This window comes from Pan troglodytes, chromosome 14 (assembly GCF_028858775.2).
Source record: "Pan troglodytes isolate AG18354 chromosome 14, NHGRI_mPanTro3-v2.0_pri, whole genome shotgun sequence".
Classification (NCBI taxonomy): Eukaryota; Metazoa; Chordata; class Mammalia; order Primates; family Hominidae; genus Pan; species Pan troglodytes.
Genome location: NC_072412.2, coordinates 101,489,637 through 101,516,670, shown reverse-complemented (window position 1 = coordinate 101,516,670; position 27,034 = coordinate 101,489,637). Strand labels below are relative to the sequence as shown.

The following is a 27,034-nucleotide window of genomic DNA, read 5'->3' as shown; positions in this document are numbered from 1 at the left end:
TTATTGAGGATTTTTGCATTGATGTTCATCAGGGATATTGGTCTAAAATTCTCTTTTTTTTGTTGTGTTTCTGCCAGGCTTTGGTGTCAGGATGATATTGGCCTCATAAATTGAGTTAGGGAGGATTCTCTCTTTTTCCATTGATTGGAATAGTTTCAGAAGGAATGGTACCAGCTCCTCTTTGTACCTCTTGTAGAATTCGGCTGTGAATCCATCTGGTCCTGGACTTTTTTTAGTTGGTAGGCTATTAATTATTGCCTCAATTTCAGAGCCTGTTATTTGTCTATTCAGAGATTCAGCTTCTTCCTGGTTTAGTCTTGGGAGGGTGTATGTGTCCAGGAATTTATCCATTTCTTCTAGATTTTCTAGTTTATTTGCATAGAGGTGTTTATAGTATTCTCTGATGGTAGTTTGTATTTCTGTGGGATCAGTGGTGATATCCCCTTTATCATTTTTTATTGTGTCTATTTGATTCTTCTTTCTTTTCTTCTTTATTAGTCTTGCTAGCAGTCTATCAATTTTGTTCTTTTCAAAAAACCAGCTCCTGGATTCATTGATTTTTTGAAGGGTTTTTTATGTCTCTATCTCCTTCAGTTCTGCTCTGATCTTAGTTATTTCTTGCGTTCTGCTAGCTTTTGAATGTGTTTGCTCTTGCTTCTCTAGTTCTTTCAGTTGTGATGTTAGGGTGTTGATTTTAGATCTTTCCTGCTTTCTCTTATAGGCATTTAGTAGTATAAATTTCCCTCTACACACTGCTTTAAATGTGTCCCAAAGATCCTGGTACGTTGTGTCTTTGTTTTCGTTGGTTTCAAAGAACATCTTTATTTCTGCCTTCATTCGTTATTTATCCAGTAGTCATTCAGGATCAAGTTGTTCAGTTTTCATGTAGTTGAGTGGTTTTGAGTGAGTTTCTTAATCCTGAGTTCTAATTTGATTGCACTGTGATCTGAGAGACAGTTTGTTGCGATTTGTGTTCTTTTATATTTGCTGAAGAGTGGTTTACTTCCAATTATGTAATCGATTTTAGAATAGGTGCAATGTGGTGCTCCAAAGAATGTATATTCTGTTGATTTGGGGTGGAGAGTTCTGTAGATGTCTGTTAGGTCTGCTTGGTGCAGAGCTGAGTTCAGGTCCTGGATATCCTTGTTAACATTTGTCTTGTTGAGCTGTCTAGTATTGACAGTGGGGTGTTAAAGTCTCCCATTATTATTGTGTAGGAGTCTAAGTCTCTTTTTAGGTCTCTAAGGACTTGCTTTATGAATCTGGGTGCTCCTGTATTGGGTACATATATATTTGGGATTGTTAGCTATTCTTGTTCAATTCATCCGTTTACCATTATGTACTGGCCTTTGTTGTCTCTTTTAATCTTTGTTGGTTTAAAGTCTGTTTTATCAGAGACGAGGATTGCAACCCCTGCTCTTTTTTTCTTTCCATTTGCTTGGTAGATCTTCCTCCATCCCTTTATTTGAGCCTATGTGTGTCTCTGCACATGAGATGGGTCTCCTGAAGACAGCACACTGATGGGTCTTGACTCTTTATCCAATTTCCAGTCTCTGTCTTTTAATTGGGGCTTTTAGCCCATTTAAATTTAAGGTTAATATTGTTATGTGTAAATTTGATCCTGTTATTATGATGTTTGCTGGTTATTTTGCCTGTTAATTGATGCAGTTTCTTCATAGCACCAATGGTCTTTACAGTTTGGCATGTTTTTGCAGTGGCTGGTACCGGTTGTTCCTTTCCATGTTTAGTGCTTCCTTCAGGAGCTCTTGTAAGGCAGGCCTGGTGGTGACAGAATCTCTCAGCATTTGCTTGTCTGTAAAGGATTTTATTTCTCCTTCACTTATGAAGATTAGGTTGGCTGGATATTAAATTCTGGGCTGAAAATTCTTTTCTTTAAGAATGTTGAATATTGTCCCCCACTCTCTTCTGGGTTGTAGGGTTTCTGCTGAGAGGTCCGTTGTTAGTCTGATGGGCTTCCCTTTGTCGATAACTTGACCTTTCTCTCTGGTTGCCCTTAACAGTTTTTTTTTTTTTTTTTTTTTTTTAGTGGGCAGGAATCTCTTTTCTTTTTTTTTTAATTATTATTATACTTTAAGTTTTAGGGTACATGTGCACATTGTGCCGGTTAGTTACATATGTATACATGTGCCATGCTGGTGCGCTGCACCCACTAACTCGTCATCTAGCATTAGGTATATCTCCTGATGCTATCCGTCCCCCCTCCCCCCACCCCACAACAGTCCCCAGAATGTGATATTCCCCTTCCTGTGTCCATGTGATCTCATTGTTCAGTTCCCACCTATGAATGAGAATATGCGGTGTTTGGTTTTTTGTTCTTGCGACAGTTTACTGAGAATGATGATTTCCAGTTTCACCCATGTCCCTACAAAGGACATGAACTCATCATTTTTTATGGCTGCATAGTATTCCATGGTGTATATGTGCCACATTTTCTTAATCCAGTCTATCATTGTTGGACATTTGGGTTGGTTCCAAGTCTTTGCTATTGTGAATAATGCCGCAATAAACATACGTGTGCGTGTGTCTTTATAGCAGCATGATTCATAGTCCTTTGGGTATATACCCAGTAATGGGATGGCTGGGTCAAATGACAAGCAATGGGGAAAGGATTCCCTATTTAATAAATGGTGCTGGGAAAACTGGCTAGCCATATGTAGAAAGCTGAAACTGGATCCCTTCCTTACACCTTATACAAAAATCAATTCAAGATGGATTAAAGACTTAAACGTTAGACCTAAAACCATAAAAACCCTACAAGAAAACCTAGGCATTACCATTCAGGACATAGGCATGGGCAAGGACTTCATGTCTAAAACACCAAAAGCAATGGTAACAAAAGCCAAAATTGACAAATGGGATCTAATTAAACTAAAGAGCTTCTGCACAGCAAAAGAAACTACCATCAGAGCGAACAGGCAACCTACAAAATTGGAGAAAATTTTCGCAACCTACTCATCTGACAAAGGGCTAATATCCAGAATCTACAATGAACTCAAACAAATTTACAAGAAAAAAACAAACAACCCCATCAAAAAGTGGGCAAAGGACATGAACAGACACTTCTCAAAAGAAGACATTTATGCAGCCAAAAAGCACATGAAAAAATGCTCACCATCACTGGCCATCAGAGAAATGCAAATCAAAACCACAATGAGATACCATCTCACACCAGTTAGAATGGCCATCATTAAAAAGTCAGGAAACAACAGGTGCTGGAGAGGATGTGAAGAAATAGGAACACTTTTACACTGTTGGTGGGACTGTAAACTAGTTCAACCATTGTGGAAGTCAGTGTGGCGATTCCTCAGGGATCTAGAACTGGAAATGCCCTTAACAGTTTTTCCTTCATTTCAACCTTGGTGAATCTGACGATTATGTGTCTTGGGGTTGTTCTTCTTGAGGAGTATTTTTGTGATGTTCTCTGTATTTCCTGAGTTTGAACATTGGCCTGCCTTGCTAGGTTGGGGAAGTTCTCCTGGATGATATCCTGAATAGTGTTTTCCAACATGGTTCCATTCTCCCCATCACTTTCAGGTACACCAGTCATACGTAGATTTGGTCTTTTCACATAGTTCCATATTTCTTGGAGGCTTTGTTCGTTTCTTTTTAGTCTTTTTTCTCTAACCTTGTCTTCTCACTTTATTTCATTAATTTGATCTTCAATCACTGATACCCTTTCTTCCACTTGGTTGAATCTGCTATTGAAGCTTGTGCATGTGTCATGAAGTTCTCATGCCATGGTTTTCAGCTCCATCACGTCATTTAAGGTCTTCTCTACACTGTTTATTCTAGTTAGCCATTTGTCTTATCTTTTTTCTAGGTTTTTAGCTTCCTTGAGATGGGTTCGAATATCCTTCTTTAGCTCAGAGAAGTTTGTTATTATCAACCTTCTGAAGCCTACTTCTGTCAACTCGTCAAAGTCATTCTCTGTCCAGCTTTGTTCTGTTGCTGGCGAGGAGCTGCGACCCTTTGGAGGAGAAGAGGCCCTTTGATTTTTAGAATTTTCAGCTTTTCTCTTGTACTTTCTCCCCATCTTTTTGGTGTTATCTACCTTTGGTCTTTGATGTTGGTGACCTACAGATGTGGTTTTGGTGTAGATGACCTTTTTGTTGATGTTGATGCTATTCCTTTCTGTTTGTTAGTTTTCCTTCTAACAGGTCCCTCAGCTGCAAGTCTGTTGGAGTTTCCTGGAGTTATGCTGCAGATCCTTTTTGCCTGGGTATCACCAGCGGAGGCTGCAGAACAGCAAATATTGCTGCCTGATCTTTCTTTTTGTCCCAGAGGGGCAGCTGCCTATATGAGGTGTCTGTCGGCGCCTGTTGGGAGGTGTCTCCCAGTTAGGCTACATGGGGATCAGGGACCCACTTGAGGAGGCAGTCTGTCCATTCTCAGAGCTCAAACACCATGCTTGGAGAACCACTGCTCTCTTCAGAGCTGTCAGACAAGGACGTTTAAGTCTGCAGAAGTTGTCTGCTGCCTTTTGTTCTGCTAAGCCCTGCCCACACAGGTGGAGTTTAGAGGCAGTAGGCCTCACTGAGCTGCGGTGGGCTGCCCCTCGTTCGAGCTTCCCAGCCGCTTTGTTTACATACTCAAGCCTCAGCAATGGTGGACGCCCCTCCCCCAGCCAGGCTGCCACCTTGCAGTTCAATCTCAGACAGCTGCGCTAGCAGTGAGCAAGGCTCCGTGGGTGTGGGACCTGCCGAGTCGGGCACGGGAGAGAATCACCTTGTCTCCCGGTTGCTAAGACCTTGGGAAAATCACAGTATTTGGGCAGAAGTGTCCCTTTTTTCCAGGTAGTCTGTCACACCTTCCCTTGGCTAGGAAAGGGAAATTCCCCCACCCCTTGTGCTTTCCGGGTGAGGTGATGCCCTGCCTGGGCTGCACCCACTTTCCAACCAGTCCCATTGAGATGAACCAGGTACCTGAGCTGGAAATGCAGGAATCACCCATCTGCTGCATCAGTCACACTGGGAGCTGCAGACTGGAGCTGTTCCTATTCGGCCATCTTGGAATGCCCCCATCTCATTGCCTTCTGGCTTCTGTTGTTTCTGATAAGAAGTTCGCCTTTATTGTTACTGAGATTCTTTTGTATACAGTGAAGAAAGGATTTCTCTTCTTTTCAAGATTTTAGCTTTTGCTTTTAACATTTTGACTGGTGTGTCTGGCTGTGGATATCTTTACATTTATCCTTATTGGAGTACATTGAGCTTCTTAGATTTGTAAATTATGTTATTAATCAAAATTGGGAATTTTTCAGTAGTTTTTAAAAGTATCTTCTATGTTTCTTTTTCCTTGTCTTCCTGGGTCTTCTATAATGTATATGTTGGCATGCTTAATGGTGTCCCACGTTTCTCTGAGAAAGTGTTCATTTTTTTTCAGTCTTTTTACATTCTGTTCTTCAGATTGTATAATCTTTATTGATTTATCTTCCAGTTGCCATTCCAAGTTGTTTACACAGAAAATACATACATAGCCACATATAAATTATTAGAATTAATTATATAGTTTAAGGTTGTTTAATACCAGTCAATGTCCAATAATTAATTATATTTCTAAGAGCTGCAACAAACGAGAAATGCAGTTTAAATAAAGATACCATTTACAATAGTATGAAAAATATCAAACACTGGAAATTTTTGTGGAAATTGTCAAGCAGATTCAAAAACTCATCCAGAAATTCAAAGTACCAAGAGTAGCTAAAATAATCTTAAAGCATAAAAAGTGATAATTGCTTTACTGGATATCAAGATCTTTGATAAAACTACGTAATTGAAAACAGTTTGGTATCAGCACAAGGATAGAAAAATAGAGCAACGGAAGAAGAATAGAGAACCCAGAAATAGAGCCATGCATATATTAACACTTGATTTATAACAAAGTTGGCTTTATGGAACAGTAAGGGTAATCTTTGACACTCCCCCCTTTTCACGTCATACACAAAAATTGATTCCAGATGGATTATAGAGCTAAACATAAAAGGCAAAACAATAAATCTTCTTAAAGATAATATATACTTTAAAGTTCATATGGAACCAAAAAAGAGCCCGCATCACCAAGTCAATCCTAAGCCAAAAGAACAAAGCTGGAGGCATCACACTACCTGACTTCAAACTATACTACAAGGCTACAGTAACCAAAACAGCATGGTACTGGTACCAAAACAGAGATATAGATCAATGGAACAGAACAGAGCCCTCAGAAATAACGCCGCATATCTACAACTATCTGATCTTTGACAAACCTGAGAAAAACAAGCAATGGGGAAAGGATTCCCTATTTAATAAATGGTGCTGGGAAAACTGGCTAGCCATATGTAGAAAGCTGAAACTGGATCCCTTCCTTACACCTTATACAAAAATCAATTCAAGATGGATTAAAGACTTAAACGTTAGACCTAAAACCATAAAAACCCTACAAGAAAACCTAGGCATTACCATTCAGGACATAGGCATGGGCAAGTACTTCATGTCTAAAACACCAAAAGCAATGGCAACAAAAGCCAAAATTGACAAATGGGATCTAATTAAACTAAAGAGCTTCTGCACAGCAAAAGAAACTACCATCAGAGTGAACAGGCAACCTACAAAATTGGAGAAAATTTTCGCAACCTACTCATCTGACAAAGGGCTAATATCCAGAATCTACAATGAATGCAAACAAATTTACACGAAAAAAACAACCCCATCACAAAGTGGGCAAAGGACATGAACAGACACTTCTCAAAAGAAGACATTTATGCAGCCAAAAAACACATGAAAAAATGCTCATCATCACTGGCCATCAGAGAAATGCAAATCAAAACCACAATGAGATACCATCTCACACCAGTTAGAATGGCGATCATTAAAAAGTCAGGAAACAACAGGTGCTGGAGAGGATGTGGAGAAATAGGAACACTTTTACACTGTTGGTGGGACTGTAAACTAGTTCAACCATTGTGGAAGTCAGTGTGGTGATTCCTCAGGGATCTAGAACTAGAAATACCATTTGACCCAGCCATCCCATTACTGGGTATATACCCAAAGGACTATAAATCATGGTGCTGTAAAGACACATGCACACACATGTTTATTGCGGCATTGTTCACAATAGCAAAGACTTGGAACCAACCCAAATGTCCAACAATGATAGACTGGATTAAGAAAATGTGGCACATATACACCATGGAATTCTATGCAGCCATAAAAAATGATGAGTTCATGTCCTTTGTAGGGACATGGATGAAATTGGAAAACATCATTCTCAGTAAACTATCGCAAGAACAAAAAACCAAACACCGCATATTCTCACTCATAGGTGGGAATTGAACAATGAGATCACATGGACACAGGAAGGGGAACATCACACTCTGGGGACTGTTGTGGGGTGGCGGGAGGGGGGAGGGATAGCATTGGGAGATATACCTAATGCTAGATGACGAGTTAGTGGGTGCAGTGCACCAGCATGGCACATGTATACATATGTAACTAACCTGCACAATGTGCACATGTACCTTAAAACTTAAAGTATAATAATAAAAAAAGATAATATAGATTATGTTTTTTACTTTAGAGTAGAGAAAGTTTTCTAAAATGAGACCCAAAACACAGTAGCCATCAGGTATAATACCAATAAATGGAACTACTTTAAAATTAAGGACTGCTTCCCATCATAACACATCATTAGTACACTACAAAACAAGCCATAGAATGGGAGAAGCATATCTCTACACATATAACCAAAAAAAGCCCTTAAGTCTTAGAAATCCAACTCTTCCAAGTCAGGGGCCAAAAAAGATAATCCAAAAAATACTGGAAGCAGATTGAACAGGCAAGTCATAAAAGAAGCCAAAGAACATATCAAAGGATGTTTAGTATTGTTAATGATAAGAGAAAAGAAAATTAAAACCCTGATGAGATATCTTTACATATGTACGAGAATGATTTAAATTAAAATCTGACAATACAAAGTGTTTCTTAGGCTGTGAGGTAATGGAACTGTTTGTTATCTGTTGCTGGTATGTATATTACTTTGAAAAACTATTTAGCATCTTTTGAAGTGGAAGATATGTATATCCTATTTTTAGAGCTCTAAACTGGAAGAAACTCAGATGTCCAGCAACAGTAGAATAGATAAAAGACTGTATATTCATATGATAGAATTCTGTACAGTACTAAAAATTGACTACAGCTACAGAAAACAGTATTGATAAATCTCACATTATTGAGTGGGGAAAGAACACAAAATAATACTGCATGACTCCATTTATATGAAATTTAAAATTGATTAAATGTTTAGCAGTGCAAGTTTAGGGGATAAACTATAAAGAAGAGCAAAGTTGTTATTACCATAAATGACAAGAGAGTGGTTGTCTTTAGAAAAGTGGGAGGGTGTGGTAATTGACAGAGATCCGCGGAATCTTTTTGGAGTTGCTGGCAGTGCCAGTGACCAGGATAGTAGGTTTATGGGTTAATTCACTGAGCTCTACATTTTGTTTTGTGTATTTTTTATTTGTGTTATTTCACATACAAAAAGCTTAAATATAATGTTACATTACAAATGAATCATTATGCAAATATCTGAAGGAATTAGAGTTAGTAAAATGATTGTTAGGCTTTTTCAGTGGTATATCACATTTAGTACAGTAAACATGGGAGGGCTTTGATAGTGAAAGATGGTGCATGATACAGTGAACAAACTGGGTGGGAAAGAAAATATACTCACCTGTAAAATGATATGTATGATACTGGTCTTTTTAATCTATAAATATGTTTGCAGAAAACAAGTGTTCATAGTCGGTTGGGGATTATTTATAATCCTACATCAAAAATAAATGAAGAGAACACAGCTATTTCTAGAGGAATTTTGGCAGCTTTTCTTACACAGAAGAACATGTTTTTGAGAAGCTTTCTTGGGCAACTGGCAAAGGAAGAAATTGCTACAGCTATTTACTCTGGAGATAAAGTTAAAACATTCCTTATTGAGGTCAGTAGCTATTTGAAATATTAAATATGTATGTATTGCATATTTTAAAAGTGTAAGTGTATTTGGAGATATTGTTACTGAAAAACAATGGTAGATTTAAACAAATGAAGATAATAAACATTCCTTTTCAAATGGGAAAAGATAAACATTAAATGATATGACTCTGCACAGAGGCATTTAATAAATCAGATTTCATATGTTTCATTTACTACTTCATGATTCTTAAAGTTGATGGCATTCTAGTTAGGATATGTACTTAAGTGAAGAATTGGGGGTTAAAGCGTTACGTAAATCTCAGGTATTTCACTGAAGGGGTCCATTATGGGGGGAGTTTCAACGATGATCCTCTTGAAGAAACAATCATTATTCATTCAAAAAATACATATTGATCGTTTATGAGACAATGGAGATAAACTTGTGAACAAGCAGATAGAGTCCCTGTCCCTGTTCTTTGTGGAGCTTACATTGTAGGAGGAAAGACAGACAAAATATTTATAAGTGGTTTTGATTGATTTGCTTCCAAAAGTCAGGTCATTAGCTAAGGATTAGAGTGGCAGTATGTATTTTTAAAGGGTCGAGGACAAAAAGAGGAAATGTTGAATATTTTACTATTATTCTGAGAGTGAGAAAGTAAATTAAATGCATTAGTGAAGGAAGATTTCTGGTCATTGCTGAGGGTCCACTTGAGATTAATGACAATAAATTCAAAGTGAGATCAGCCTTGGTCGTATGTTTTTCTCCAACTGTATTTTACTGTTTTCATCCAGTTGCAGACTCAGCAGAGTTGTGTTTAACCAAGGCTGGGGTTTGGACCAGTGAATATGACCGAGGGGGAGCATTCAAGGGAGCTAAACATGGAGAAGTTTTGGTTATAGTAAAGTACCCTGAGATAGAACTTGGTTAAAAGGAAATTACGCCATGGGAAGGATGATAGACAGTGAATAAATGGTAGAGTCTGTGGACTGAAAGTTTGAGTAATGGTTGATCTAGGGATGGTGATGGTCATGAGGTTGTGGTCAGAAAGGGGACGATTGAAATGGGGATTTTGGAGGTAAAGAGGATCAGGGCCTACATGGTCCAACACCACAGCCACTGGCTACATATGGCCATTTTATACTTAAATAAGATTTTAAATTCAGTTCCTCAGTCATAGTAGCCACATTTTGAATGCCGCATAACCATATGAAGCCATGGCTGCCATATTGGACAATGCGGGAAAACATTTTCATCATCATGAAAGCATCTGGGAACTTGTTAGAAATTCAGAATTTAAGGCCTGGATTCTACTGAAGTATATTCTGCATTTTAATAAGATACCAGGTGATTGGTATGTACATTAAAGTTTGAGAAGTACTGAGAGAGAGAAATGTACCTTAGTATGAAGGTGCAATGAGCATGTATGTGGTTTATTTTCTGTGAATGTCCATATATTTTTTTACTTTGACCAAGCATTACTTTTATTATTTCCATATTTAAATATATTATTACTAAACTGGTCTTCTGGGATTAGTATAATGGGGAGAAAGGAGTATTTCCATTTTAAACACTTTTTAAATTGAAAGTACCAAATAAGAGGTACTGAGTTCAGAATTTAATAAATATTTAATTTCATTTTCTTCATATCAAATTTTATTTAAATTGATGTTCCCTAGTAATTTACTAGTCTGGTATTTTCCCTGAAATTCTCAAAGAATGAATAGCAAACTGTATCAACTTGTAACAAGATTTAAGCATGTTATAAATGACTTGTCAAAACAGAATTCTTTTTTTAAAAAGGTTCTTTCGAAGAAAATTATACCAAATAATGATTTTGAAAGTATTATTTAAAATTTTATACTAATATTAAAGTAGTTTTTTAAACAAAATGATTTAATATATTTACTTACTGTTCTCATATTAGTTTCATCAATCTTAACTTTTGCTTTAGGGGATGGATAAGAATGCTTTTGAGAAAAAATATAATACTGTTGGAGTGAATATTTTTCGAACTCACCAGTTGTTCTGTCAAGATGTACTTAAATTACGTCCTGGAGAAATGGGTATTGTCAGCAATGGGAGAGTAAGTAGAAAAAGCTATTGCTCTCTTTTCTCAGTGACACTGCAGTGCACTGGTCTGCCTTTTTTCTGTCACAATTCCCCTGATGTGACTGACACACACAGAGGACGGTGTTCATGAGCTGAAGACACCAGACACAACTCAGCATAAATAAAATGGGGTCATGACACACTTCCCATTCCTTCATTCTTTCCCCTATTTAATGAGAATGATGATGTGGGTAAGGAAGAATGTTCTTTATGTGTCTTGCTTTTATTTTGTTCTAATGTAAGTATTAGAAGAAACAACTTAATGCACATCTTCAAAACATTGTCATTAGAACCACTGTTGTAGTAGGTGTAGCAAGTAGGTTATGACATCTTTCTTCTTGTTCCTACAGTTGTGTATGTTAAATGGCATTAGATACTACTTTCAGTTTTGAAGTATCAAGTAGTATAAATTGCCATGTAGTATTTATTAATAAAATATTTACAAGGCTATAGGAAGAAAATCTCTTACTCTCCAACCACCCTAATAAAACTTAATAGCTTATTGTTTTTCCTTTCAGCCCTTTTTTCTACCATACATAGATAGCCATTTTTGGTTTTTTAGAATACATCCTTATAATCGTACTATATATAATTTTACATCATGATTTTTCTGTTAATATAAATGTTTTTCTGATTGCAGTCTTTGTAGACACATACAAAATAAGTGGATGATATCTATATACTAATATTTTTAATATGATAGTCTTATTTCATACAAATTGTTTAAGTAAAAAACTGAATCTGGTGCTTAGGTTTATTAAGAAATTAGCAAATGCAGTGTGTTTCACATATCTGTGGCTTGAATTTTCAAATTATATATCCCTCAATCATCTTCAAAGTTCTAATGCACTCTTAATGTTTTGTTTTTCACTTACTTTTGAATTCTGTTCACCTGCATATTAGATTCAGGTTCATCTATGTACAGTGCTATTTTACACATGTCAAAAGCTGCCATTTATTGTAAAAAGTATTGGTGAATTTTGGTAGTGAGATATGTAGAGCTCTGTAAATGGCATTGCTTTTTCACTTTAAAAGTTACTTTGGGAGGAAATACAGCTTTTAAAAACAGTTCTAAAGCTTTTGGCTGTCTTTGACCATGTCAAGCATTTTAAGGGATAAAGAGGGAAACAATGGCACCTGTTTTATCTAGTGCCTTGCCTTTTAATTATATACTAGGGAAAAGCTATCCTATGTCTTGTCATTTTGATATAATTCATATAGTGTTATTGACATTAATGGTAACAAATACTAGATACAGTTATGTTCAACTTATTTCTCATAAACATAAAACTATGTTTTGTCCTGACTTTCCTTAAAATTGATAAAAATATTAAGATATTAATCTTACACCTACTGTGAACCAAACATTCTTCTAGATTCTGAAGGCACAGCAGTGAACAACTACGTTTTCATGGGGCTAATATTTTGATGGATAGAGAGAGACAACAAACAGCACCCTTACTGATAAGGCAGCTATCTTAAGTATGTTTATGCTGCTATAAAAATATGCCACAGACTGGCTAATTTATAAAGAACATAAATTTATTTCTTATACTTCTGGATGCTTGGAAATGTGAGGCCGACGTGCTGCCATGGATGTCTGGTGAGGGCTGCTCTCTGCTTCCAGGATGGCCCCTTGTTGCTCTGTTTTTACATGGTGGAAGGTAGAAGGGCAACAGAGTGCTCCCTTCAGTCTTGAACTCTTTTATTATAAGGATACAAATTCCATTCATGAGGGCAGAGCCCTCGTGGCTTAATCATTTCCCAAAGGCCACACCTCTCAGTGCTATCGCACTGGCCACTAAGTTTCAACACATGGGTTTTGAGGGACACATTTTGTCTTATTCTGTTTTGTGCTGCTGTAACAAAATACCTGAGACTATATAATCTCAGAAATCTATTAAAGAACAGAAATTTATTCTCTCATACTTCTGGAGGCTGGGAAGTCCAAGATCAAGGCACTGGCATCTGATGGGAGCTTTCTTGCTGCATCCTCATATGGCAGAAGGCAGTGGGGCAAAAAGGGGATGAGTGCTATGTTCCTACATGGCAGGAGAGAGCAAACCCACTCCTGAAAGCCTTTTTATAGTGGCATTAGTCCATTTTGAGGGCACAGCCCTCATGACCTAAACACCTCCCATTAGGCTCCAGCTGCCAACACTGTTGCATTGGGGATTCAGTTTTAACATAAATTTTGGGGAGGACAAAGACATTCAAACCATAGCACATTCATAGCAGTGTCATATGGGCAAAGAACCAAAGAAGGTGAAGGAGGAAGCCATGTCAAATATCTGGAAGAGGATTGTTCTAGACAGAGTACAGTGAATGCAAAGGACGTGAGGTGAGATCATGTCTGTGAATCCTGTGAATCATGTCTGCTATTCTAAGAATAGCAGGTAGGAAGAGAGCAGTCAGGAGAGAAGCCAGAGAAGTAGCTGGGGGCCAGATCATATTGGGTTTTATAGGAAGTTTAAGGACTCCCACTTTACTCTGAATGAGTTGGGAAGTGCATAGTTCTGGGCAGGAGATTGGCATCATCTAGCTTATGTTTTATTTGGATCACTAGAGGCTGTTACATTGGGAATATACAATAGGGGGTCAGGGAGCCAGTTGGGAGATAATGCAGTAGTCCAGATGAGGGATGATGGTGGCTTGGACCAGAATGGTTCTAGTGGTGGTAGTAAGAAGTGGATATGGGATGTATTTTATGTGAAGAATGGACAGGGACTTTGGTGTGAGATGTGAGAGAACTAAATTACTGGCAGAATGGAGTTACTGTGGATCAAGGTGAGGAAGGCTGCAGGATGAGTGGGGTTGCAGGAGCAGTATAAGAAGAAGGAAAGAGAATTCAGTTTGGACCTCCAAAAAGACTTGTTAAGAAGGTGATTGAATATGAGTGTAATACAGAGGAAGGATTGGGGCTGGAGATAGATATTAAGTCAAATTATGTTGACTTTTTCTGTTGACTAATGGAAAAATGTAATTTCAATTATCCTTTTATTTGTATAACTGTGGTTTTAATAGAAAAGTATATTGGAAAATAAGTCTGTGGTTTATGAGCGATAATGTAATACTTAGCTTATCACTCTGAAAGTAATGCTATTAAGCATAATAATCACAGCAATGTGGCAGATGTTATAAAAATTTGGAATCAGATAGTTTAATGCTTGAAATAAGTATGATATTTTAGTATAAATCTTCATTCTGAGCCTGTTCAAATGTTTCCATTAGAATTGGAACATATGAAAAGTTAAAATTGTTTATAAATGATCAACAACTAGGGTACAATGATGATCGCACAGTTTCTTAAAAACACTGAATAATTTAAAATTGACATATTTAATATTAATGCCACAAATAATGCCATTGTTATAATAATATTTATTTGTATTACACTACATATTCACAATTTGCTGAAAGACATGGGGTAGCAGGGAGTAGGAAAAAAAAGCAGGGTCTTTTTTTTGTTTTATAGTCAGATCTGGATTCAAATTCCAGTTGCACCATTAATTACATTACACTGTGAGACCTGATTTCTTCATTTGGACAATGAGAATGATAATAATCTGTCTTACAGGATTGTTGGGGTGATTAAATATGCTCCTATATTTAAAGCACATAGAAGGAACCCAAACACAGAGTAAATTTTCAGTAAATATTAACTGCTATTTTCTCTCAATATTTGAAGGGCATCATGAAAAATAATGGGCGTTTGTAGACTTAATTTGTGTTACACTAGCTAAAAGTTAGCATAAAATCCAAACTAGTTGGTCAAACTTCTGTGAGTAGAGAGACATTTTTAGCTCAGTATGTGGATGAAAATCTGACAGAGTTTTCTGCAATTTTCATGACCTGTCAAATGAAGTAATGCATTTCTGTTACAGCAAGTATTCTATATAACTGAAAAACCACATTTCTCAAATGTTATGAAGAAGATTTAAGTAACATAATTTTCAAGTTTATTGTTCTTTTTCCCAACTTGGACATTATGTGATTTTATGCTATTTAAGTTACTTTATTCCACAAATTTTCAGCTTTAAATAGAACCAAGACACAGAAACATTAGGTTTCTCCTGTTTGATGCTGTGCTTAATGTAAGTAAAATACAGCCAGTTTTCTGGTAAATTTAATCAGTAAAGATAGCCAATGTAGTTAACCCCTTAAGACAATACTTTTAAGATTTTATTTCCTTATTCTAATGTTACTAACAAAACTGCCCCTGTCGCTAGAGGTAGTATAGATAAGATTCAACTGTTTTCCAAGACTGCTGATTCATTGTTCAGAAATGTAACATGGAATGTGCTTTCAAAGTTGCTTTAAAAATTATATCACGTCTTAAGACAATGAAATGTTTATATGAGTACTTTTAGTATTATAGTGCCCATTTTTGTGTTTTTAAGAGCCCGTGTTTTTATATTTAAGGTGAAACATGACATTTATTTAGTTGGGATGCCAAAATCCCAGTTAGTCACCTTTGATATGAGAAAATGGGATAGAAAGATTCAAGAACTATGCTTCAGTAATTTTTAGAAAAGATGAACTGTAGAAGCAGGTGAAGGGGAAGTGAGAAAATCTGGCTACAGCCATTACATTCTGGTCTTTTTACCAAGAAAAAAAATAATCTGGTTGACGTGTTTTCTGATTATCATTAAATATAATTGTTTTGTACATAGGATTATGTCAGTCTACAGTAGGGTTTTGTGTACATGGTGTTAGAATGATTGTTATGTACTAATTTCCTCAGAAAGTGCTCATGGTAGTAGAGTCAGTAGTGGTTGTGATGGGAGAGCCATTCTGAGAAATTAGGTATGTGGCAATTTGGCAGCTTCTAACTTTGTAGTTACTGGTTTAAAGTTAATATAGGTGACCTTGCTAGACTCCTAACCATTTATACAGTATCAGTTAAAAGAAGACTGGTTGGTATTATTATAGTAAGTATGTGATTTTTATGTGATTTTTGTCTTGGGTTTTGCTATTTTATGGCTTTCTTATAAAGTAATTCATGTCTATATAGTGTAGAGTACAATTTATCGATGAATGTGAAAGAAAATTGAAATTAAAAGATTTTTTAAAATATAGACCATTGCTTTCAAAATTGAATTCAGATTGAAATGGTATTTGGAAGCATCGTGATTTATGTTTCAAATCATGATTTATGATTTATGTTTCAAAGTAAAACTTTCGAATGGAAATAATTTGCTAATTTTTTATATTGTCACTTTGATTTTGGTGTTTATACAAATGTTATTTGTAATATCAAAGTGAGAAAGTATATCTTGTTTCCTAGCGTATTTAGTAAATGGCAGGATTAATAGCTACCATATCTTTAATCTCTAATTCATTTTTGCTTAACAAAGAAATATCTATTTGATGAGGAAATGTTTTTCCTAAACTGATATCTTCTAGAAGATATATGATAATATAACTGTTTTTATTTTAAGTTCTTAGGACCTTTAGATGAAGATTTTTATGCAGAAGATTTTTACTTGTTGGAAAAGATAACATTTAGTAATTTAGGAGAGAAAATTAAAGGCATTGTTGAAAATATGGGAATCAACGCAAATAAGTGAGTATATAAGTTCTAAGAGCAATTCATTTTGGGTTTGGCATTTTGAGTCTAATGTTTTTAAGATTAGAAAATGTTTCAAATATATAGACAAGTAAAGGTATAATAAAAGACATATATAAAGAATATAAGGAAATAATAAAAGGCATCCATTTACTCACCATCACAAAACTGTAGATGTTAATGTTTTCTTTGCCTTGGCTCTGTCTTTCTCCTTGTTTCTTACCCATCCACCCCAATCTCCTCCCTCCCCAAGAGGTAACCATTTTCCTATAGGTTGTATGCATGGTTCCCATATTTGTCTTTTTGCTTCATATGTAAATATCCATTATTGGTGTTTATTGTTTTGAAGGCTGTGACTGTTTTAGAGAAATGCTATTATACGTAGGTCTCCCTTTGCAATCTACTTCGGTAGATTTAACCATGTTCAGATATATAAAACCTTTCTTGAAGCATTAATTGTAATATGAAATATGGAACTCTTTCCAAAAAACTCATACACTGTTTGTCTTGTTTATCTAGCATGAGTGACTTTATTATGAAAGTTGATGCCCTTATGTCCTCTGTGCCTAAGCGTGCATCTCGATATGATGTCACATTTCTTAGGGAGAATCACAGGTAAGAATGTAATCATATTTGTTTGTGGTTTTTCTGTTAATGCATGCAATTATTTCCATTTGTTTTCATAACATGGTAAAATTTAAGGTAGAATTAAAAGTTATTTATTAGGGAATAAATGTATTTGACAGTATTAGGAAGATAAATTCCAGTTAGTTATATATTCTAGTAAATAAAGGGTAATATATATGGAGAGAGAGTGTACGAAATTTCAAGTAAGTTAAACATGGTATAATTTGTCATATTTTTAATATCTTTCATACTTAAGATCATTTGTAATTTTTGCAGTATCTCAAGATAGTCATAAATAATATTATCTTTATATTTTCAATGTGTAAAGTGACTGAAGAGTTCTGATTAATCAAATGTAGGGTGGCCTCTGTCACAAAGCTAAACACACATGCATGCACAAGAGTTCAGAGGAGTGAAGAGAGGGTCCAGGCAAAGCTGAACTGTTGTAGGCCCAGCTGCTGCCTCAGGCCAGCAAGGTGAATCAGCAGATCAACAGCAAGTGTGTGAGCTGCAAAATTGCTGCTGCTGCCTCTCTGTTCTCTAGATCTCCTGAGAATCTCTGTTGTTGCCCGCCCAAGCAAGAAACATTCTGGAAAATATGATTTAGCCTGGTCAAGTTGACACATTATAAAGCTGCTGCGTGGACCAAGGGTCCAAGGATTCACTCTGTCAGGCTCCTGTGGTAGGATGGAAACAAAAGGCTGTTTAATCACTATCATATGTGATTTCTATGCCCATATTCTCTATGAGAGTGCCTCGTTAATTGTAAAAGTAGCTAAACTGCTTCTTTAAAAAATACTACTGAAGATTCCCTGAGCTCACTCAAGTGTCTTACAGTTATCACCTTTAGTAATTTTCTCTAGAAATACCATTTTTTATCTGTCAGAGAGCATTCTTTCCTATCAAGGGAAATAATAATATTTTATAAATACGGTTAAATTTATATGTAAATTTCTACATTAAAGTCACACTCTGTTATTAAATTTTAGAAAATGTCAGTGAGCCTTTGGAAATTGATAATTAGGATAATACAGTATGCCACAGTGATGGGCAAATACTTCAGGTCACTTTACATATGAATTTATGAATTATCAGTATTACTTCCATAGTTATATCTGTATATTTCATGAGCATATGCATTTACTTCTAAAATCACATAAAAATATTTATTCACAGGTTTTTAGAGAGATGGGTGTGTATACATGTATATATATATTTAAACACAGCATTATATCTTTGCCATTCTGCTTCTATGTCTATAGGGAGTCATTTTATAATTAAATATGTTAAAACACTTGTTATAAATCCGTTATTTCTGTATTGATATGTTTGATCTTAATTCCAACTTTTAAAATTTAAATTGGCTTATAAGAAAATTTAAATTTGACAAGGTAACTTAAATTAGAAGGTTTGCAAAAGGAGAAAGAATAGGAGTATATTGAAATCTGGAATAAAGTGAAAAATGAGAAAAAACAATTATATTTTTTCCCCAGCCCTGAAAGATCTCTATATTAGCCTATTCCCTTCAATTTAGACTCTGTGGATTTGACATTCTTCTAACATCTTAGACAAAGGCAAAAATAGCAATCCTAACTACTCACCCCATCATCCCAGGAACTTACAACATTGAATGTAAGTTGTGTGAGAAACTATGAGGTCTTGAAGGAAGCCTTGCAGGCTGCGGCAATAATGACTCTCCTGTCGTGAGCATACCGTGAATTTGGCTCTAAGTTTTCCAGTTTATACAGTTCCCAAGTTCATGAGAGGAAAACAAACTAGATGTTCAGGTGAAGTGTAATTATTCTTAGAAGAGGGAAGACAGAGGAATTTCTCCCAGGAGCCTTTATAAAGAGGATGCTATATAATGAACAGTGTTTTCAATATTCTTAAAATAGATTACTTGACCTATTTTATAGATAGGTTAACAGTATCATAACAAAATTCAACTCAGAGTTTTCTATTGCAACGGCCTGTTTGAAATGTGTTCAATATATCTGTAAGAGTTGATTAACTGTGTATACCTAAGCAGTTCTTCACCCTTTTTTTTCCGACATGGACTTTAATAATTAATTAACTATCACTGTGCTTGACAGTATTATTCTGGCTAATGACATGAAGTGTATCAATAGTTTTTTGGCAATTGAGTACAAATCTGTTACCTTAAATAGGTGGTAGTTAGCATCTTGTTAATATTGCATGAGAAATAGGATGTTCTGTTCTATTATTGGGTTAGTCAGTGTACTATCTACTAGTGGGCTCAGGATTCTACTCAGAAAACTGTCTTGTACATGTATAATCAGATGGTGGGGACTATGGAATTCTGCTTCATACAACTTCATAGAATTAGCAGTCTGGGAGAAAAAAGCAGCAGTAAACAGATGCATGCTGAAGCCATAATTACATCTCATACAGCATACATAAAATGACCAGTTTTGAGTGGTGTTACAAAGTAGGATAGTAATTTGTAAAATGTTCACCAAGGTAACTACAGGAAGCAACAATTGTCGAGAGTCACTTTAATAGCAGAACGTCTGATTTGTGGCTCTTAGGTCTAGCAATAATTATCCATTAAGGTCTGTTGTCTGACTATGCCCCTCTTATTTTAAGATAATTAAATCGTCAACTGTATAGAAAATAAAATGTCTTGCAGTTTTCTATTTAGATGACCCATATTTGAAGTAATTGTTTATATTAGCTTTTTAAAAATTGCTGAGCAATTAATCCCCTCACTGCAGAAGCCTTTTCCTACCAAAGAAACTAATATTCCTGTAACTACACATGTACCTCTTGATTTGGTAACCTTTTTCCTTTGTAATATGTAAAATGTATAATTAATTCATCCTACATCTGAGAAAAATATTTCCTACATGATTATAGTGTTTAAACAGTAATTCAGTAACATATTCTCTGCTTTTAATCAAATATACATGATTAACTTTTAATTATATTAAATGTAGAATTGACTGTCTCCCTCTGGCCTGTTCTGTACTTTTAATCATTTTCTCATTTCCCTTTAAAAAACTAGTCCATCTTCTAACTTAGAACTTTTATCGGTGAAAGATAAAAACGGATAGGACAGAGGGAATGAGGTGAGGAGAGGAAGACTGGGATCAAAATAAAGTATGATTAATTTGGATATTTTTGTTCCTGAACTTACCTGTTATAGTATATTGATTTTTTGAAATACTAAATTTAATAAAGTATGAATAGTTAATTTTATTCTCAAATCTAAAGAAATATATTCCACTAACACAAAAGCGTCTTGGCTTTATTTTTTAAATTGTACAATCCATGAGAATGTTGAGGGCCTAAAATTATCAGAGTTTTTACGCTAATGGGATCATTCTTTGAAAGGCTTTTAAAAAATCATTTCATTCATAAAACCTTACTTCATTTTCTCTCATTCTTTTCAGTTTTGTAATTTGTTGAAAACAGATTTTCAAATTTGCAAGCATTGTGTGAAATAACCAGTATTTTACAATTTTAGTGAGAAAGAAAACAATTTATAAGAATTATATAGCTAAGATCATGATTAGTTATTTGTATAAACTTAACACATCATCTTTCATCTTATTTTCTATTTTCTTAGTGTTATAAAGATGAATCCTCAAGAGAATGATATGTTCTTCAATGTCATTGCTATTGTTGATCCATTAACAAGAGAAGCACAGAAAATGGCACAGTTGTTGGTTGTAAGATAATATAAATTAGACTAAATATTTTTGTTTTTAAATTCATAATTTTTTCAAGTCTGTTTTCAAGTATAATCAGCTGTTTATGCTCTTGATCCTTCACCATTTTAATAGAGTGTCATATTTCAATGTAGAAAATGAAATGATGGAGCTGTGCACAGGGTGTTGTTATGACTGTGCTGAGGTTAGGTGTTGCTGTGAACTGCATTGTATTCCCCACAAAATTCATATTTCAACACATGAAATAGGTCTCAGTGAACTTTAAGCCCTAACTCCCAATGTGACTCTCTCTGGAGATAGGGCTTTAAGGGGATCATTAAGGTTAAATGAGGTTATATGGGTGAGACCCTGATCCAATAGGATTGGTGGCCTTAAAAGGTGAACAGAGGGAGACTTCACAAAGAAGAGGTTATTTGAGCACACAGTGACATGTTAGCCCCGTGCAAACTAGAAAGAGAGCTCTCTCCAGAAACCAAATCAGCTGGCATCTTGATCTTGGAATTCCTAGCCTCCAGAACTGTGAGAAAATAAATTTCTATTGTTTAAACCACTCCATCTGTGGTGTTTTGTTATATTAGCCTGAGAAGACTAATACAGGTGTCTTTCATATGTTGTGAAGTGTGGCTTTTGGAGAAGCTGAAGCTTAAGGTTAATTGGATAAAACTTAAAGTGTAATAAATAATAAATAATGTTAGCCAAACAAGTGAAGCCGAGGAAAGGGGAAACATGGAGTTTGTATTCTATAGGTTTGGCCGCTGTAACAAAGGCCAAAATAACACTACTTTCAAGACTGAAGTTTCTTTCTTTCATCTCCCGGTCTAAGTGTAGGCTGCCTTGGGGTTGCTAAGGCAGCTACACAGTGTGAGGGACTCAGGCACTGCCTGTGTCATTGTTGAGCTGTCACGAAGCACCTAAGATCACCAGTCAGGCCCTAACATCATCTCTGCACTTCTGCCAGGAGGAAGGGGAGAATAAGAGCACAACCCCAAAGTTAGATGTATGCTGTCCTATCACTTCTTACTGACCAGAATGTCCCCAGGCTGGCTACACTGAATGACAAGGGAGGCTGGAAACTATGCCCACAAGTCCTGCATTAACCTGGAAATTCTTTCCCTGTGAAAGAGGAAAATGAATGTGAAGAGACAGATATCAGTCTCCAAAAGGACTCATGTGGCTTACCATTTTACTTAGAATGTCAAACATTCAAATTAGAATGCAGCCTTCAGTAGTTAAATTTGAATAAGCTAGTCCCATTAGAAGGCTGTATGTTTTTCTACTGATATTGAAAATTTTACAAACTATTTGTCCTTTGGTAGTCAACTTCACTTTTGAAACAGGCAAAAGTAATTAGATATTGAGTCTGGTGAAAATGTAAGTGATCAAGCCATATGATTCGCTGTATATCGAAATTTCAAAATGCAATTTTTTTTAGAATTTAGTGCGCACTGCCAAATCTCATTGGAAAATGAGATTTTATTAGTGGAGACAAATAATTTTGGAAAGACTTTGTCATTCTAGCTATTCAGTTTATGAAACGAGTAGGACAAACCATAGCTGATTTACCTATTTATTCTTTTAGCATTGGTTATACCTTCAAATTTATATGTCTTGAGATACACTATTCAGATTATTCTTTAGAAAGCAATCATATCTGAAAGGAGTGGAGCTAGTATGATGCTTTTTAGTATGCAAAATCCCTATTCCTATGAAGAGTCGTTATTCAAAAAACACTACTTAAATTTGTAAGTTTTTTATATAAAAGTAGAATTTAGGAGTAAGAAATATGGAATTAGCCAAAGCAGGAAGATCACTTGAGAAATTCAAGACCAGCCTGGGCAACATAGCAAGACCCTGTCTCTAAAAAAATAAATAAATAAATTAGTCAAACATGATGCTGCATACATGTAGTCATAGTTACTACTCAGGAGGCTGAGGTGGGAGAATTGGTTGAGCCCAGGAATTTGAAGTTAACAGTGACCCATGATCACACCACTGCAGTCTAGCCTTGGCAACAGAGCAGGACTATGTCTCTTAAAAAAAAAAAAAAGGAATTATACAGAGATATAAAATATGGAATTGCATTCCAGTTTCCGTCGTTGGTAATAATAACATACTTTATTTCTGAGTCACTTTATTTCTTACTTTATAAAAGGATAATTTATTGGAAGAAATGGATAGTTTCTCATCTAACACTTGAGAAAAACAGTGGTTCAGTGACCTCCAGAGTAGCAGATATGATGAGTGATAGAATAAGAATTGAAACTCAAATCTCTTAAATCCTTAGTCTTTATGTTCTAATTTCTCATCAAGCCTGTATCCTTTCTATTACATATATCTGTTTTGTTACTTCTCCCTTTACCTATATCATTTGTTATCTAACAGCTTTAGAATCTTCACTGACATGTTGCCTATGTGGAGATGGGGACTATCAAAATTAGTAATTCTTCCTCTACTTCTTACGATCCAGGGAAATGAAAAGGAAGTATTTATTCTTAGGTAGCCAAGAACTTCAAAATCCCAAAAGAATCAGGACACCACCAACGTTGTTGTAAGGTCACCACTTTGTATTTGCAGATCAAGGTTCTAGTAATTATTTTCCTTGTTCTTCAATACTAAGGAAATTTAGATACTATGAAAAAAAGTCACTTTAGGCAAAGGGCAAGCAGCATAACCCTGGGACATTGAAATCAACTGTTTGGATTAAAATCTTGCCTGTGCTGTGAGTTTCTTAATCTCTCTGTACCTAAACTGCAAAAGTACTATTTCAGCAGGGCGTTGTAAGGATCAAGTGAGATAATGAACATAAAGTTTTAATATAGTACCTGGTACATAGTAAATACATAATAAATATTAGCTATTAATATTATTTAATATCAAACATGGGAATTTCTTTCCAATAGGTACTTGGCAAGATTATCAACATGAAGATAAAGTTGTTCATGAACTGTAGGGGCAGGCTTTCAGAAGCCCCTTTAGAAAGGTGAGTCTGAGTGAACAAAATTTCATTTTGAAAAATTTGTAAATGCTGAGAAGAAAAAAACAATCATTGTTACTGGACCTGGTTTATTCTTTTCTTCACAAGATGCTTCAAAGAAATAAGTCAGAAGGTCAGACTATTTACTAACCTTAACTGACTTAAAATTGATATAAAAATTAAAATAACCTAACTCAGCAAAGTGATCTGACCTAATTACAGAATTTACATGGATTTATATTTATTCATAGGTATTTTTGGAAATGTGATTTAGGAATACCTATTTAGAAATACATCAATGGGAAATAAGGTGGAATTAAACCATTTTTGGTTTAGCAGAATTACCAAAATGATCTTTATTATATCATCACATTTACTATTTGGAGGCATTAGGATAAAATTAGCTTAGAATAACCTGCCAGAGATATAAAAAAGTGTTGTTTATAATTATATACAAATATTCCTCATTAACACTCTTCTGTTGAAATAACATTCTCTCTCAAGAGGGGACAAAAATATACCCTTTCTCTTCTTTGTGGATCAGAATCACTGTCATTCATTATGAGCCATTCTTATTGATGGGAATATTCAGTTCTCCTTCATGTGTCATTGGGCAGAAAACAGGGTATGTACCATTGCACTAGTATAGCTTTTTAAGACTTTTTAATGTGCTCATCTCTGTATTATTTAATGATGTAATTCTAAACAAAAAATGTATGCATACACACACAAGACAGGTAGCATTCTGTTCATTCCTTGTTTACTTTTCAAATTGTATTTGTTACAGCTGACATACTATAGATGTTGCCTTGAGCAGAACTTTTTTTTTTTTTTTTTTTTTTTTTGAGACAGGTTCTCACTCCCATTGTCCAGGCTGGGGCACCATCACAGTTCACTGTAGCCTCGACTTCTCAGGCTCAGGTGATTCTCCCACCTCAGCCTCCTGAGTAACTGGGACTACAGGTACGTGCCACCAAGCACAGTTTTTTTGTTTTGTTTTGTATTTTTGTAGAGACAGGGTCTTGCCATGTTCTCCAGGCTGGTTTTGAACTGGCCTCAAGAGATACACCTGCCTTGCCCTCTCAAAGTGCTGGGATTATAGGCATGAGCCACTGTGCCCAGCCAGAGCAAGCATTTTAAACCTAAGTATTTTTAATAGTTGGAAAGCAATAAAATGGAAAATGTGGGAAATTTAAGTGCAAGTTTAGGACTTATTCATTGTCCCTCAAGACTCTTGTCCATATATCTCATTGAGTTTTTATGCTTCTCATTTATCTTTTGTATTTTAAATTTTATCACATGCCTTTTTACATCTGAACAAAAACTTTAAATTTTTTAGCTACTAATTGAAAGATTTGTTAGTTCCATGAGTACAGAATTTTTATTCACAGGAGTAGGGGTCCTCTCTGTAAAACATCACATTATGTAATAAAGAATAGGATTACTGAACATATAAGCAAGTATAATCTACTGGGAGGGAAAGAATCGACTTTTCTAAATGAAATAATGTACTAGAGTATACAGTTATTTTTTTAACTAGTAGTTCAACAGAATCTTATTAACTCAGTAGCGTATATCAAGCAACCTAGCATACACATTTATTCCCAGCCCTTTCCTTTTAGTAAATTTATTCTTCTCAGAGATGAGACAGGTTAAGGGCAGGAATCCCCTCAACTTCTTACTCTTAACTGCTATACTTCCTCAGCCTTCCTGTATTGTAGGGAAGGAATGAGGCATCTTTCTTCTTTTTTAGGTAAACATTCCCTCTCTGTTTTGATCTCATGCTTTCCTGTTTGTTCTGGATCCTTGCTATATCACATATTCTCTCTTGTGGATCTTTAATCTCTATACTAGCTTTTTTCATTCAGTCCTTAAAGTTATTCAATTTTTTAAAAAGTTGCTCCATTAACTTTCTCTCCTCTAGAGTCTTTTTTTCCCTCTTCTTCATTCCTTCTTAACTAAATTTCTTCAAAGAATGGTCAGACTCTGTCTTCATATCTCATTCACTGTACCTTCCACTGCAGTTTCTCTTTAACTTTCTCTTTGCCACTGAAATTGTATTTACTAAATCACAAAGAAATTGCTGCTTACTGCATTCAGAGAATACTTTTTCTTTGATATTTCCACTGCAGCAAGAATTTGTTTTGAACATTTACTTCATGACTGTATTCTCTCCTGTTTCTCCTCTTTTTATTTTCTTTGTCTGTCTGCATGACATGGCTCCCAGTGATCACCACTGCCTGGGACTCACACTCTGAAAGTTCTCCTGGAGTGAGAGCTAGACCTAGTGATTTGGCTCTCATAAAACAAAATATGGCTAAAGTGATGGAATTTCCCTTCTGCAATTAGGTTATGAAAGACTGTGACTTTTGTCTTGCTGACATTCTGTCTCTGTGGCTCTTCTGTTTGCTTCTCTTTTGAAGCATATTGGAGATGCCTTTTTGGGAAGTAACTGCAAGCAGTCTGCAGACAACTACCAGCAAGGAACTGCGGTCCTCATTCAGACAGCCCTTGGGGAACTAGATGAACGTGGAAGTAGATCCTACCCTTGTTGAGCCTTGAGAGAACTACAGCACAGCTGACACCTTGACTGCAGTCTCAAAATAGTAAAAGCCACTAGCCTTGATAGCATAACATAATAATTCTGTGCACAATATTGAAGGATGAGGTTAAAATACAGCAAAACTGAAGTTAAGTCTAAAAGTGCTATTAAGCAGTTGCTTTCAACTTAATCCTGTTTGTTTTTAGTTGAGCTTTTAAAAGTGGTACTAGAATTTCAGCTTGAATTTCATTTGTTTCCTACCATTTCTCTTCATATTATTAGTGGTGGTTAAAGTTAATAAAATAGCTGAAAAATAGACCATGGTCAGATTTGAAGGAGGATGCATACAAATCATAATACAATAACAGATCATAAACTCCTAGAACCTGCATAAGTCAGGTATATCTTAAAGGGATTCTAATCATGTTCATTAAGGAATAGTTAACAATGGTAGATAATATACATAGACTTAGATAGTAGTGTCAACAAAACAATGATTGTCTATTTCTCATAAGCATTAACTTTTCTGCAGTATAATGCATCTTAGTCTTTTTGATTGT

At 35.5% G+C, this 27,034-nt stretch overlaps 1 protein-coding gene across 4 annotated transcripts in view; it reads left to right on the top strand.

The window, feature by feature from the left end:
* Window positions 1-27,034, top strand: part of UGGT2 (UDP-glucose glycoprotein glucosyltransferase 2) — a 252,929-nt gene that overhangs the window by 142,122 nt on the left and 83,773 nt on the right. For all 4 annotated transcript variants that reach the window (XM_063792284.1, XM_001139906.6, XM_016925458.4 and 1 more), the window contains exons 21-26: window positions 8,779-8,985; window positions 10,913-11,044; window positions 16,512-16,636; window positions 17,159-17,254; window positions 20,856-20,958; window positions 23,859-23,938. In XM_063792284.1, coding sequence (XP_063648354.1) covers window positions 8,779-8,985; window positions 10,913-11,044; window positions 16,512-16,636; window positions 17,159-17,254; window positions 20,856-20,958; window positions 23,859-23,938 — 743 coding nt within the window. The remainder of the gene's footprint in view (window positions 1-8,778; window positions 8,986-10,912; window positions 11,045-16,511; window positions 16,637-17,158; window positions 17,255-20,855; window positions 20,959-23,858; window positions 23,939-27,034) is intronic.